The sequence below is a fragment of the Botryllus schlosseri genome, chromosome 3 (assembly GCF_051294905.1).
Source record: "Botryllus schlosseri isolate E-star chromosome 3, Bs_hap1, whole genome shotgun sequence".
Taxonomy (NCBI): domain Eukaryota; kingdom Metazoa; phylum Chordata; class Ascidiacea; order Stolidobranchia; family Styelidae; genus Botryllus; species Botryllus schlosseri.
The window spans coordinates 4160652-4175695 of record NC_137238.1 but is presented as its reverse complement, the minus strand read 5'-3'; the positions used below and the strand labels follow the sequence as shown (position 1 = coordinate 4175695).

Below are 15044 nucleotides of genomic sequence, written 5' to 3'. Positions count from 1 at the left end.
ATAAAGGAGAATGTTACTGTAAAGATTTTTTCAAAAGTGAGTCTATTCCTCACCAGAAATCTCAAAATTCCCCACCGTTTGGGAACCACTGGTCTAAATGATTCAGTTTGTAATCCCCGTGGTTTTGTGCGAGCCAAAGAGCCACCATGATCATTTATATTTTTACATGAATAAGATGTAAGGTTGGAACAAAAACAAAAAGTCATAGCACTTCCTCAACATTGACTCTGCTTCACAGCCAATTACCCACTCCCCTGGAATTCAAGTTGCAGCTGATTTCGAATGATGCTACGATATAGGATGTAGTGAAAGATGAAGATCGCAATAGTACATGTTGTAGAAAATGCATTAACAACGACTCCTCAACATTATTACGAATACAGGGTAAACCAACGCCCTTTACTCAAGATCAGCTACACAACGATGGATTTGACTTGTGGTGAGAGGACAGAAAAAGGAAACTACGGGAATAACGTGGCAGTGATGTTCACGAACGTTCTTGGTTCAAGGATAAGTAGGAGCATAAAAGTTCAGTATCACCGCTTCCCCGAAAATTCTAGAACTGTGACTGAGGAACGAGGTGGACGGATTCTCCTATAAAGCATATAAATTGAAAAGAAATATCGATATAGGTGGGATGCTCACATTATGACTGATTACTGCAAGCTGCCTATTGCAAATCTGTCCCCATCAAAATCGTACAAGAGGACTTTCCTGCAGATGACTACAAGCTAATTTGAGTTAATAACAGAAGTTGTATCTAAGACCTTCACTAATGCACATCCCGATTTTGATTTATTTCTACGAGAAGATTTGAATACTCATTGGTAAACAAAAACATTGCTTGCTTGTTTATTGCGTCATGGTTTAGAAATTATTGACTTTTTGTGGGTTCAGGCATACTTGGTTTGTTATTACCAAATTACTGCTGTTTGTTGTTTAATTCAAGCACATTTATCGGTATAGAAAGCTTATTGTCACAAATTGAAATATATTAGGAAAATCCGATGAAAATACGAATAAATGGGGTATTTTTTTTTTGTTCGATATGTGGAATGAAATATATTTATACAACACATTTCCGTTCCGCCGATTTAATTGTGTTTTACATTTCTCACATTGTCATGGTTTCAGTCAGGGTTGTAACCAAGTCACATGGTTTCGAGTCACGAGTCAATCTTACTTTTGTGGTTTTGACTCGAGTCAAGTCGAGTCATTTTCAATTCATCACCGAGTCGAGTCCGAGTCCAAGTCACCGTTTAAAGGGTCAAGTCCGAGTCATAGAGTTATGACTCGAGTCCGAGTCCAAGCCACGGTATTGAAGTCATGTTCAACTTATGTTTTCAATCCTGCTTTGGTGATATCTAATTCCTTGCTTGCCAAACATGCTTAATTTGTTCCTGTTAGAGTCTTGGCACATGTTTATTTAGGCTGATAACGGACAGTTCCTGGCCATATTTACCGAAGCTACAGATAGACGAGACAGGCCGCCAATATGATAATCGTACTAATCTTAGAGATTTACATCAAATATCTGTCTTCTCAGTCTGATACATCACAAATACAAGCATTGAGTTATTATTGCGAGCACATCGACGACTGCTCACAAATTGGTTATAGAGAACCAACGAATTCACGTCTAGATACCAGCTGACAGAGAATCAACAGATGCATGTTTATGTAGGGTCTAGGGGTACAGTTTTACTTTCACATTATCAGGTAGTTGACTAAAAAAGGTTAACTTTCCTGCTCAGCTCCCGAAATAGCCGCCGGAGCGTTACTTCATTGCTGATTCCCTGTCTCTTCATCGAATTTGCCCCACATTCAACAAAAATGCTCATAAAATAGGACGAAACCTCAAAAATTAGGCTACTTCTTAAAATTGTTGAATTGCCTAGAAGAACTAAAATTTGGCTTAATTTCAACCAGTGGAAAGCAATGCTATGAGAGAAATTTTTTGATTAATTACAAATAGAGATTTTCGAATTTTACCAGCTACCTCATGATATTGTTAGATTGTGTAAAAATATGGATCATAGCAAATTTGGCTCAATTCTAACTAGAAGAAGCGAAGTTATTAGAGTGGAATATTTTGGATATGAAAAAATAGCCGGCTTTCTACTAGTATGTAATTATATTATTATGAAAGAATTTCTCACTGAAAATACTCCATTTATTTTCAAATCTAAAATATTCTTCTCTCACATCATTGATTCTACTTTTTCAAATTAGGCCAAATTCAGTGTTTTTTTATGCAACATAACAATTTTATCAAGTAGCCACCCAGGAAAATAAAAATGAAGTTATTTTAGAACAGCCATATTGTACAAACATCACACAACATTAGCCGCATTCATTATTACTGACGTGCACAATGCACATATAACAAAACGTCAAATGGACGGGGGTATTGTGTGTTTTCACAGGCAGCAGATCAAATCAATGAATTACACTTCAAAAATACTAATTAGGATAGGAGATCCTCAGATATGTTAAAGCGGCATGGCCTTAGAATAAATCCACATCTACTGAATACACGTTCCACTAGGGCACTAGATGCAGGAATTGACAAGCATTTTTGAACCACACTGAAGAGCATTGATTACTCATTCTTTCTAGTCGCCCAAAAATGCAAAGAATCAACCCCTTCAAATCTACACATGAGCTTATCAGTCTCTTGACCATCTGAGTCATTTCACTGGCTCTAATTGAACTTTGCTTCGATTGTTTGCTTGTATAATTGAAAAGTCTTGAGTACTTTGATTGCGGAGGATCTATTACCTCTTCATCACTGGATGATTTTGTACAATGCATTGCTACTATGTACCATTGTCTGTTGTTTTTTCGGCGGCATATCTGATATCAGGCGAGTGCAACGCAAGCAGTGGTGAAAAATAGCGATGTCGCCAGAATTCGTCAAATGGGTTGATCTAGCCATTACGATTGGCAAATTTCTTCATCTTCAAGTCATATAAAATAAGCCGAGTCAATGACTTGGATCGAGTCATGCGTAATGACTCGAGTACAAGTCGAGTCAATCCAAATATTGACTCGAGTCGAGTCGAGTCATTTTCCCATTTCAAGAAAATGACTCGAGTCAAGTCGAGTCACAAAAAAATCGTGACTCGAGTCTGACTCGAGTCGAGTCATGACTCGAGTCATTACAACCCTGGTTTCAGTGCAGATGGACCTACTAACTCTAAAACATTTATTGTAGGCCGTTTGGATATATAATGTAACTCAGCGCACCCGATACACCGTAAATCGTTCTCACCTACCATGATGAATATTTTTGTTGTCCAGTGTTATTGAAGGCGCTAGTGAACTGTCCATTTTCAAGTCGAGTTATGAAGCATATTTGCATAGTCAAATCTGACCATGCCTGATCTGGGTAAACGGTGGTCACCTTCACCATTTCACTTCTCCGAGGCTTTTGTAGCCTATGAATCAGCCTGTCGCATTGTCCCATAGGGTCTTGATCGAACGTCAGCGATAGTTCTCCAGGTTGTGACGCACGACGTTATGAACAATGAAATTGATTTCAAATTGACTACAAGTCAACTGTCTATTTCTTCTCAAAACTATTATAATATTTTGCGCATTGATGTACAATATATAATGATATTTTCACATGTCATCGCTACTTGACAACCGGTTAAAATCAAATTTAAACATCGAAATCGGAGCGGTCGACCAGGAGCATTCTAGAACATCTTTCGTATTGTGTAAAATACAATCACAAAAGGGGAAGCGAGTTGCGCGGTGTGCCGTGTGGAGTTCACCCTTTTCCACCAAATTTCCAGCAAAGTTAGGATGTCCCACAAGGCACCTTGTGTCCAAATTTCAACAAGATTGATTCATTGGTATCAAAGTAATGGGTATATGAATGATTTCCAAAATCGAACTGTAGCCTAGCCCCTGAAATATGCAGCAAAAGACATTGATGAGGACACATGCCAGCGAGCGATATCTAGATATTAAATGGATGCGTGAATGGAAGTTGTCCGAAAAGAGTATCAAAGCCAAACACCAATGAACATTACAACATTCATTATCATGGCGTAAAAACAAGGCGATAAGCGCCAAAATTAATCAATAAAAGAAAATGTAGAAAAGAAGTGACCGATATGCTTTACAATTTTAGAATGTACAGCAGGGGTATCAAACATACGGCCCGCTGGCCGCATACGGCCCGTTAGATGATTTCATCCGGCCCGCGAAGCAATTCTGAGGAAATGAAACAACTCGTAGTTATTCAGCACATATCTAACAAATACTTAGATTTTTGGGTAGAAATACTTCCATCAATTATTCCAACAGCAGATGTCGAGTATGTTCATGTTCATAAGCCACATTATGACCAACCGAAAGCGGTGTCATGGTTTCACTCTAATCACCATTAAGAGCCAAGTCGCTGGCATTGACATCCAATTCCACAACGGCAAAATGTGCTCACTGGGGTCAGAGATTTATGAAAAAATGGACCACAAAGTAATTATTCACGTAAGCGCAAACATCAATGATGTAAAACCGTTATGCGCAGGTTACAGGTTACAGGTTACAGGTTAGGACTGAAATAGTCATAAAATATAATTCAAATATTTGAAGTCACACTTCTGCAACCGTTTTGGCTCAAAAGGTCCCTGGCCTCCACAGAAACCTGAATCGCGATTTAATCCTGGTGAATCCAATTCCAACGTCCGCGATTACAGTCAAATCGCTTGTGTTCCTCACAACGCATACAAATGACTAATGCCGGATTACGACTATAACAAAGGAAGCATAGAATATGTAAATTTATATCGTCGCTAGAGCCACTGTTTCGGGGTATATAACTGTAGTCAACCGCTCAATCATCCTAGTTTCGTGAATTCCATTGTTTGCGAATAAAGATGTTGCTAGAATGGAGCCCCTTGATAGTAATATATAGTATAATATCACGTCACGTGTATAGGTGAGGTGTTCAAGTGAAAAACAAGGGCATGCATTTTGAGGTAACATTTTAGAATCATTTGACTAATTCGGCCCGCGAGCGATCTGAAGGTATGAATCCGGCCCGCGACACCCCTGATGTACAGTAAAAGTAATATATGGCCTCATGGAATCAGTAAATACGTAGCATATATTCGATTTCAGTTTCGAGCAAACTCGTAAATTCGTAGGCCTATTAGATATTCATTCTAAATCGCGGCAATTTACTTACAAATAAAATCTATTATCGGAAACTAAATAAAATTCAAGAGCAGTGGTTCTGAATCGGTAGGGGGGGGGGGGGTAAAAGCATCTGAGAGGGACACCAGGTCGCATGAGAGAAGTGAGGATATTTGAACTAGGAAGGAGTTAAATATCAGAGGTGGTCAGTAACGAAGTACTACTTTCGCACTACTTTTTAAGTAGCTACGATTTTAGACTACTTCTACTTCTACTTGACAGTTTTCAGTTTTTTAGGCAAAAATAGGCGTAGAATACCTACTTACTTACTTGTGAGCTTCTACTTTTACTTGAGTAGAAATTCCGGTGTTACTCCTACTTCTACTTGAGTAGCGACGGTGACTACTTTGACCACCTCTGTTAAATATGTAATGAAACTGCCAATTTTCAACAACGGTAATATTCCTAATTATATCACGATTCCAAATGCAATAAGTGCGTGGCACTATCCATACACTGACGTTAGATTTTTATTTTAGACTGATGGCACCGATCAGAATATGTCTCTGGATTATGATAATTGGTGATAGGTGTTGCTATTAGCTAAAAAGCAAGGATTTAAATCAAGGGTGGGCAACCTGCGACCGTGGAAGGCAAATTGTGCGGCCGTGACAAGTAATTTAATGAGTAAGTTTTGTTGGCCGTCGACGGCCAAGTGGACTTTGCGAATTGACTTTCGAATATTTGAAAGATTTTGACTAATCTTTATATTTTCTTCGCACTGCGCGCGATTCACTGTCATTCAATCAAATACTTCGTTTCTCGACCTTAATTGATATCGCCCTTTCCAATCTGAGCCCACAGTGCAGATGCAAACAGCAGGGGAAATTATGGAATATATATATAAATATCAACTTAGAATCGTGTGCTTCTCAAGAAAGAAATTTGTCTGGCACGTGTGGGCGATACAGGCATCCTGATGGGAGGTCAAGAAACAAGGTCATGCAACAAAGTGACCAATAACAATCAGTCCACCCGAAGATGCATCATAATTTATACCTTGCCCTCGAAAACACTGCCTCCATCAACTTTACCAGTGAATCTGATCATATGTGCTGAGAAAGAATAGATAATTGGTAGCAGTATGTGAATCTAATAATATTAATGACGAAATTCATTCGTTAATCCGAAAAAAAATTCGCGCATTGCGCGACCATGTCGTATTCCACCAGCTATTCATAAGACGACCACCCGCGATTTCGGTGCATATAGTAAGCCTATATGATAAAGCACATTAATCTGGACTTCCCCGGGATTGGACATGAGCAATGAACACTTGAAGTTGGGTATCTGGCGGCCAGTTAGTTCATTACGGCTATGTCTTGGAATGCGTCCGTAAGCTACATAAAAATCGAAATGCGACCTTGGATGGCAAAAATGTTGCCTACCCCTGATTAAATCGAAGTGGCTACAACCTCAAAGTAGCCACTCCAAGTACATTCGGTAAATTCCGTAGTAATTCACTTTTATGAAGCGCATTTAATGGCAACACAAAAGTACTCAATCGAATTTGAGAAATTTGAGAAGTCTCTCAGCAGTCTTAACCTTACATGCCATCAAACTATTTGTTGGGATTACAAACATTCTGGTTGCACAAGAAAATGCGGGGATTTTTCACTGTCATCAAGGAGGGTGTCTAAAAGAGTTTCAGAACCGCTGTTTTTGAGTATGCTAATATAAATCATCATTACAAACAGCAGAATCGCACTAACAACTGAAATTCCTTGAAGTGTGTTCGGCGAGACGGTTCCCGAATCAGCTACAAGTATTTCCACGCAGATTTGAACCGATGTGCGTATTGGGTTACACATTCAAGCAAGTTTCTATAAAGTCAGTCATCACATTACCTTTCACACATGCATTCGATTGGTTGATAATCACGAACGCATCATCTACAGGGCCACACCGTATGGCGTTCGTCGCACGGTTAATCTGAGTTGCGTTAAGAACTCTATCCCAGATATGGATCCCACCGATCTCGCCGTAAAAACCCTGTTGAGGATCTACCGGTTTCCCAGGAATATCACCATTGATTTTACCATCTTGATTTTGCCCAAATATGAGCACCCCATCTTTAGCAACTTCTGCTGGAATATCATGTATGTTTCCGATCTCGGTACCGTTGATGTAGATTCTTGCCGCATTCTTGGACATGACTAAACATATGTATGTCCTATAAATAATTCTTCGAGTCATATCAAAGTACAGCGTTTGCCATTTATAATCGCTTCGATTTTGGTTCCCTTCAAAAAAGCTGCGATGGTATTGCAGGACAAACCCGGCGCACCCGGCGTGCAGTAACTTAGAATTGATCCTTTTGCCGGCTTGATTCCATCTACCGATCCTATCCAGAAACAAACGGTGGAGGACGCCATACCCGACAGAGTACGTTTATACAGAACGTAGTCTTCGTGATGTTCCTTCGGAAAGATGAAGACAGAATTGTTGCATGCTGAAATGACACAAATGTATTTCGAACAAAGACTGATGATGTGATATCCAGAGGCTGCTAAAATAGTCAATAAGGTTCCGCAAGTAGAATAAGACGTGGCGACGTGAAATATGAGTCAATTCATGATTTTTTTCGGAAAGACTCCAAACTACTTCCAGTAGGAGCACATTCTCCTGGTTTCGCATAATACGCAATTCGTTCAGGTTTCGGAAAAATGTTTCAATTTCTAACTTCGAAAAAACCTAAATACAGCGACTCTATAGGAAATAAATACTGTTTAAATTTATGCTTCTATCTGGGACATGCATGCCACATACCATCCATTTGCTGGTTGCCCGACATATGAGCATGCGACACATTGCAAAACGACAGTTGAGCATGGGACACTTTAACATGCGTCACATAAGCATGTGACTTTATAACCGCAAAACTAACCCTAATCCGAAACATAACCCTGAAATTAACCGCTATATATAGCTTGACCCCAAGCCTAACCCTAACTCAAACCTAAATCCAACCCTAACTAACCCCTAACCCGCAATTGCTCACGTGCTGCATGCCCAAGTGTGGCATGACGAAGTGTTGCATGCTGTATTGTCGCATGCTCATATGTCCGTGGACCCGATAGGCCACATACATCGGATGCGTGGATTCTGTTTACAAATACCACCTATACATCCTTCTCCACATAGAACTCACCTAATCATAGGAATAAGAGTATATTTGGTTCATTTAAGGCAGTGGTTCTAAAACTGTGATACGCGTACCACTAGTGGTGCGGAGGAACATCTCAGTGGTACACAAGTAACTTCATTGAACCTTCACGAATTGAAATAATATTTAGATCACGATTTCTAATTTCCTGGCATTCAAGTACCGTTGGGTTTCGCGGCCCCAGTTACTGAGTATCTTCGACGTAGTTCGATTGCTCGCTACGTATGCTCAACTATGGCTCGTGGTTGAAATTTGTCAGACGTGCACCTACGGTCACCATTGTTCAACCGCGAGTCAAGAGAGATTCATATCGTCTCCAATGCTTTCAAAGCTCCTTTTTTAACAACTGGACGAACTTTTATGAACAAATATATCCGTGAAAAATTGATAAAATTATGAAGTCTTGTCATGATTTCAAAATATTCCATATTACCACATCAGCATATCAAATCTTGTCTTCGCGTCATATAATTTGTGCCTAAGTGATCTCGGTACTATTAACGTGTGATCAAGCTAAAATAGTGGCTCTCAGCACTTTCGAACTACCAGCCTCTGTTCCGGTCGATATAGCGAGGTGGTATATGAGATCAGTGAGAATGCTCGAAATAGTGCAAGCAAGCAAAATGTTTGGCAAGCGCTAATTTAAACCAACGGGTTTATGTCCGGAGACCGACTTACAACTAAAATACGTCTCTGAATTGCTCCGCACCCCGAGATGTTTTCGATATGGGTATTGTCGTGAGTGTTTCATGCTGTAACAAAAAGTACCACAAACCCAATTTACACCCACTCCACGCCATGGTTGAAATCTGTAAATCCACAATTTCACCGGTTTCCACCGTTGCACAAGCACATATATAAATTGCAACAATCATTCTGAAATCGAAGCAAATGGCACGAGTCGCAATTTTATATTAGTACAAAGCAGCATATAGTCATATAGTGGATAGTTGTTTCCGTATACAAAGTTAAGCATTTTCTGCGTATGAAATGACCAGGATTCACGTACTGCATTGTAATCGTGACATGTGCCCAATACGCAGCAGAACTGATTCATTATGACGAACAAACGGCAGTTTGCGTGAAACTTAATATAGCAGAGGTCTCAAACACGCGACCCGCGAGAACATTTTGTGCGGCCCGCGACGGCATTTTGGAATTTCAAGGATTCAAAATATATTCAAGTGCCATAAATCTTTCTTAGATGTAGGAACTTGACGTTCACGCTAAAACTACTATAAAATTCACTGAAATCACAATAAACTTCACTATCACATCACTTTTAAAAGCTACCATGCGGTAGAAAATCAGCTATTACGTCACATTTCTAGTTCATTATGATAAAACATAACCCGTTGATGATTCGTGACTGAAAATTGTGATTTGGTTTGGTGCGACCCTCTCGTAAAATTTTTCGATTTCGGATTAACTGGTTGAATAAATAAAAATGACTCGAGTTGAGTCGGGTCAAACGTTACAATCAGAGGACTTGCGACTCGGAACGGTGACTTCGTAATCCTACGGACGCAACAATCTATGAATCTGCCATGGGGAACAGTAATACATCAAAAGGTCGTAGCTTGCGTTGCGTAGTGTATTTAGCTATCTAATCAGGTCAGTATGGCGACTATTGGTATTCTCTAGACCCCGTGACGTATAGTTGATTACACGCTGGGTGTTGTTTGTTCTCTTTATCCATGTTGTTATCGGTGGCAAGTAAGGTAATAGCACACTCTACAGCTGTAATACCAATGAATTCTTCGCCGATTGGACATTTCTATTCCAGGGGTTCTTACCAGTGTGCGTAGACCTCATCGGGGTACGAATCACCACATCATGCTGTAGAATATTTTCTTGGTCAATTGATTCAACTCGAAAATAGTCTACGCTACGCGCTCCGCGCGATTTTATGTGAATGGGCTTTCTGATTTTAATATAGGTACTATCAGAAATTGTGTTGAAAATAGACAGGGTTACGAGAAATCCTAAGGGTACGATCGCTAAAAAGGTTAAGAAGCAATGCTATTACTTTGACTCAATAATGATTATATTTAAGTTGTTATTGATATGTTCCAATAATAATGGAAGGAATAATCCAACGCTGATTCAATTTGACTTTGGCAATGGAAGTAACAACACGACTATATTAAAACCAGGATTAGGTTACACCGCTCAAATGCTCTGATGAAGATCAATCTTCAGTAGATTTACAAAAATTGTTTCATGTCAATGGTTCCCTAGCTGCAATATTGTAACCCGACAGTTTTACGATGTCATGATGCATCCTCTCGCACGATGTCTATAACTCATTAATTAAAAAAATATACCCGGCACACAATTTTATTCAAATATTTGAAAATGTGAGTTTTTCTGTGTCAAGCGTGAAAAGTAAAATAGTAAATTACATTTCCACGATGTGTGTGGAACACCAGTCTACAAAGTCCCGGCCTACCTGGAAATTATACATTGGATAACCCTTTTATTGATGCTGCGCCCGCGACGTCATCAAAAACTAGGAAATTGGCCCGCTAGCACATTTGAGTTTGAGACCTCTGTATTACAGTATGTGTTACTGCGCGGGCAATGTCCCAATTACACGACATGATCCTACCAAACACATTCAACATCAATATTTTCATCAACACCAATTCTTGAATCAGGTATCGTTGGTCCCTGCCTTTGATCGAGATGATTAGGTCCCATAGTAGAAGCATGTTTTGCTAAAGAATATAACCCAAACGATGAACACTTGGTGCCGCGGACATGCATCGTTTTCCTAACAATGAGCGCTGGTCATATACCGTAACTACAAAGTTCATACATGATTCTTCCTACATGCGTGAATGAAATTGAATACTACTACTTTTTTGCTGCAGAATGGTTTGTCGATTGCATCCATATCTGATATGCGGGAATATGTGGGCTTGTACGGCATTCCGTGAAACGGCATATAGTTGTAATTTGACGATATGAACATTTAAAGGTAAGAGTTATATGTCCTCTCGCAATATGCAACTCCGGGTTCGAACCGCGGCGCACCCTACAACTGGTTTATATGACGTATAACCGGTGGTCAACGGATCAGAGGTTGTGGGCGGCCGTGGGAACTCGGCAGCTGCACCCTTAATCCTACAATTAATTGGTTGCAAGTTGCGAAGGACGTCTGTGCAATGCACAAAGACATGGAACGGAGGCGTAATTGGCGCCAACAAACCGCAACACTGAACAGATACGTGTCAGAGATTTCTCGAAGGGTTGACTGACGATGCCTGATGGCGACTGATCCCGATACACCATAGAGATTGCTAGAGCTCATTTGAAACACTCGTGCAACATTTTCGATGGAGTTTAAATGCGATAAATTTCTGATGAAAGTGATTGGTGCCAATAATGTTTTCTCGCTTTCAACTTTAAATTGACCACGTCATATTTAGAGTGCAGTGCCTCTTCAAAGCTATCAAACTGAAAAAAAAAAATACAAACGAACATGTGCAGTTTCTCCCATTCCCGGTGAAGCCGAACTTGCAGGTACACTTGTAAGACCCATCGGTGTTATGACAGAGAGCATTCGCATCACAATCATGTAGTCCTGTATCGCATTCGCTAATATCTGAGAGAGAGAGAGAGGGAGAGATATTGCAGTAGTTTACGGGAATATCAAGTCCGTGCCGTTTTCGTAAGACTACTAACCAAAACAGGCAGTTCCGTTTCCGGTGTATCCAGTATCACAGGTGCAATTGAATGACCCGGGAGTGTTGTGACAAGTGGCATTCTTGTCGCATGTATCCGTACCGTTGTCACATTCGTCTTTGTCTGAATGCAGAAAATTTTGTAGCTATACTAATGATAATATGAGCATGGAACAGATATATCGGAGATCGTAATATTACAAATTTGCGTTTGAAATGTCCAGTGTCATTGGGCACGATTGAAGCAGGAACTATATTACGCATGATACTTTACTGTCAATTCATTAACCCCGTCACTGAGCAGTGAGCACTGGTCGCTGTGAAGAAACAGACAGATGCTTTCGTAACACAATATGGATTTCATCTGTTATACACTATAAGAGTGTATTAACTTGTATTAAATGTACCCAAAACCCATTTACGAAATACGTTTAAATGACCAAAGAACTTCACAATAATAAAATACGTTTTAAGGTATATACCACCGAATATGTAAGAAAAATGATTAAACTGTAACCAGCTGAAAGGAGGAAAGGAGGAGAGGACGTAGTTTATTTTTGTCCTTGATGTTTTTGCGGCATATACACCGACTCACGATAAACACGATCTGTGCATATGCATACCATGAGTGCATGATGTGCATATGCTGCTGGACAAGGAAGGTGCAGATAAAGCCTTGTATGGCTTTCTAAGTCTTGCACAACCCTTCCATGCTATCCCAGTAATACATGAGCGCCAAGCAGGGAAGTCATGGATACCAGTGTTTCTAATCAGGTCTTTGGTCTGACCCGGCCGGGGATCAAACCCACGACCCACCTACCCACTAGTGGTACGCGAAGGTCTTCCAGGTGGTACGCGAAGGTCTTCCAGGTGGTACGCGAAGGTCTTCCAGGTGGTACGCGAGTAGATTCTGTTATTTCTTCGACCGAAGGGTGTTATTAGTTAAGGTGGGGTTGAACACAAAGATCGTCCACCAATAAACTTCTGGCTTAGCATGGCCTCCTCATACTAGACTCTAACTTCTCACGCTATTCCCCAGCTGCAAATTGTCCCTTCTACGTGGGAGTGCAAGCAAGGATTTTGATGTCTGATGACTATCAAGTTGAAGAAACAAAACCGACTTGTTGCGCTCATGCATGACTTTCGATGCGCTGTGAGCAAACACATGCCACCCATCGACCAGCTAGTGCAATAATTCTCCAAATTGGGGGGTGCTAAGTTGCGGCAAACTGAATTTTTTTTTCGCGTTTCGCGCGATTTATCTCCAACTCATTGTATTTTCTCTGCGTGCATATTTGAGAATTCTCTTATCAACTGTCATATCCTTCCATGCTATCAAATTATTAGTTGGGATTGCTAGCATTCTGGCTGCATTTTCTGATATGACAATAAGGGCATAAAACCTCGAAATGGTACGTGGGTGAAAAAAGGTTGGGAACCACTGGTCTACGCAGTGAGTTGGTGAGTGTGCGCAGACTCGTCAAAAATTAGAGGGAACATTGGTGTTGACCAGTGGTTCCCAACCTTTTTCGACCCATCTCCCCCTTTTCAAGGCCAACACCGATCATCGCCCCCCAAATTTTGTGTACCGAAAATTGGGCATACAAACTGTAATCACCGGCGGGTTGACTAAAAAGAAAGGTCAGCCGTTTTAACGCGTCATCGCCCCCCTATCGCCCCTTCGCTATTTTCGCCCCCCGTCGCCCCCTTTGTCCATTTTCGCCCCCCTGTCGCCCCCTTCGTCATTTTCGCCCCCCTAGACCGCCAAATCACCCCTGGGGAGCGATATCGCCCACGTGTTGACGTGTGCACACTCGTGTTGACCGTAATGCGTGATGTGACTATACTGGAATTCTTCATAGGTCCGGATTTCGTTAGAATAAAGGTTTTCATGCAAAAATTTGCCGGTTTCTAAGTCAATTTTTTTTCAGATCAAACCACTTCTTAAGAACCGACGGTTCCAACCGGAAAGGGAGAAAAGTAGCACAATTTACCTTTATGGGCGAAAACACATAATTTACATCCATGACGTCAAAATTTTGTCAAAATCAAGCTTATTAAAATAAAATATTATCAAAATTTTAATTTTCAGGTCAAAATCTTCCATTTTTTATGTAAAACAAATCGTGCTAATTACCACCTCCGCCTGCTCAACCGGTAAATCTGATCACGTGTGCTGAAAGAGGATACAAAAAACTAATAGTAATGTATATGCAAGTACCAATATGATTGGCAAAATTCTTTAATTAACCTTAGAATAAATCCACGCAGGTAAGACACCAAATGCAGGGTAGGTAGATGAAAATAAATAGACAATTAATTATTGCGTTTGTGAATTGCTTTATCCATGGCTTCATTCGATACCGAAAGAGTCAGTTTGTTTGTGAATAGGTGTATAACGGATGGTGAATAAATAGTCCGTAACAAAAGATTCATGATCCGCGCTTGGTTGCAGCCTGACAAAGTGCTAGTTGCGAGATATATTATTGAAATCTCAGAGGGTGCGCGCGCTATAACGGTCAAGAAACACTGTAACTATACTGATGTCTATATCATAAGTGGAGGCCTACTGTCCCTTTTCTCTTGAATTATGTGAAGATTTTTTTCACAAATGAATTGCTTTCCCGACCACATACTGATTATACCTCTGCATATTACCACGAATTTGTTGGTAAATATATTATTATACCACCTGTGTAGTAGTATATATAAATAAGGAAATTACTGCATGCAGCCAACTTACCGACTTTCGCGTCAGCAGCACGTGTTGGAGCTGTACCCGCAATCGATTCAGTCACGGCAGAATCGCTATAGGATGCTGTCGACGGTACCAAAATCAAAATTTTAATCTTGCAGCACAGATTGAAATCAGTGAGCACAGAATAACACACATGAAAATAAATTACTGTAAGAATATATCTTTCACAATATATACATGATAGCCTACATTACTACAAAGCCACAGTGTTTATGACAAG

The 15044-nt window shown here is 40.3% G+C and overlaps 1 protein-coding gene and 1 long non-coding RNA gene across 4 annotated transcripts in view; one reads left to right on the top strand and one right to left on the bottom strand.

Annotated features, from left to right (window-relative positions):
• Nucleotides 1–3546: 3546 nt before the first annotated feature.
• The window catches only part of LOC145436595 (uncharacterized), an 88600-nt gene continuing 77102 nt past the window's right edge, over nt 3547–15044 (bottom strand). For 2 of the 3 annotated variants that reach the window (XM_080313978.1, XM_080313977.1), the window contains exons 5-7: nt 12068–12190; nt 11865–11987; nt 3547–7663 (exon numbers count right to left, since the gene is read on the bottom strand). In XM_080313978.1, the coding sequence (XP_080170104.1) occupies nt 7404–7663; nt 11865–11987; nt 12068–12190 (506 nt within the window). In that variant the 3' untranslated portion in view covers nt 3547–7403. The remainder of the gene's footprint in view (nt 7664–11864; nt 11988–12067; nt 12191–15044) is intronic. The other variant, XR_013914323.1, reaches the window with a different exon arrangement.
• Nucleotides 14361–15044, top strand: part of LOC145436628 (uncharacterized) — a 66190-nt gene continuing 65506 nt past the window's right edge. The window contains exon 1 of the long non-coding RNA XR_013914357.1: nt 14361–14457. This is a non-coding gene — a long non-coding RNA (uncharacterized LOC145436628). The remainder of the gene's footprint in view (nt 14458–15044) is intronic.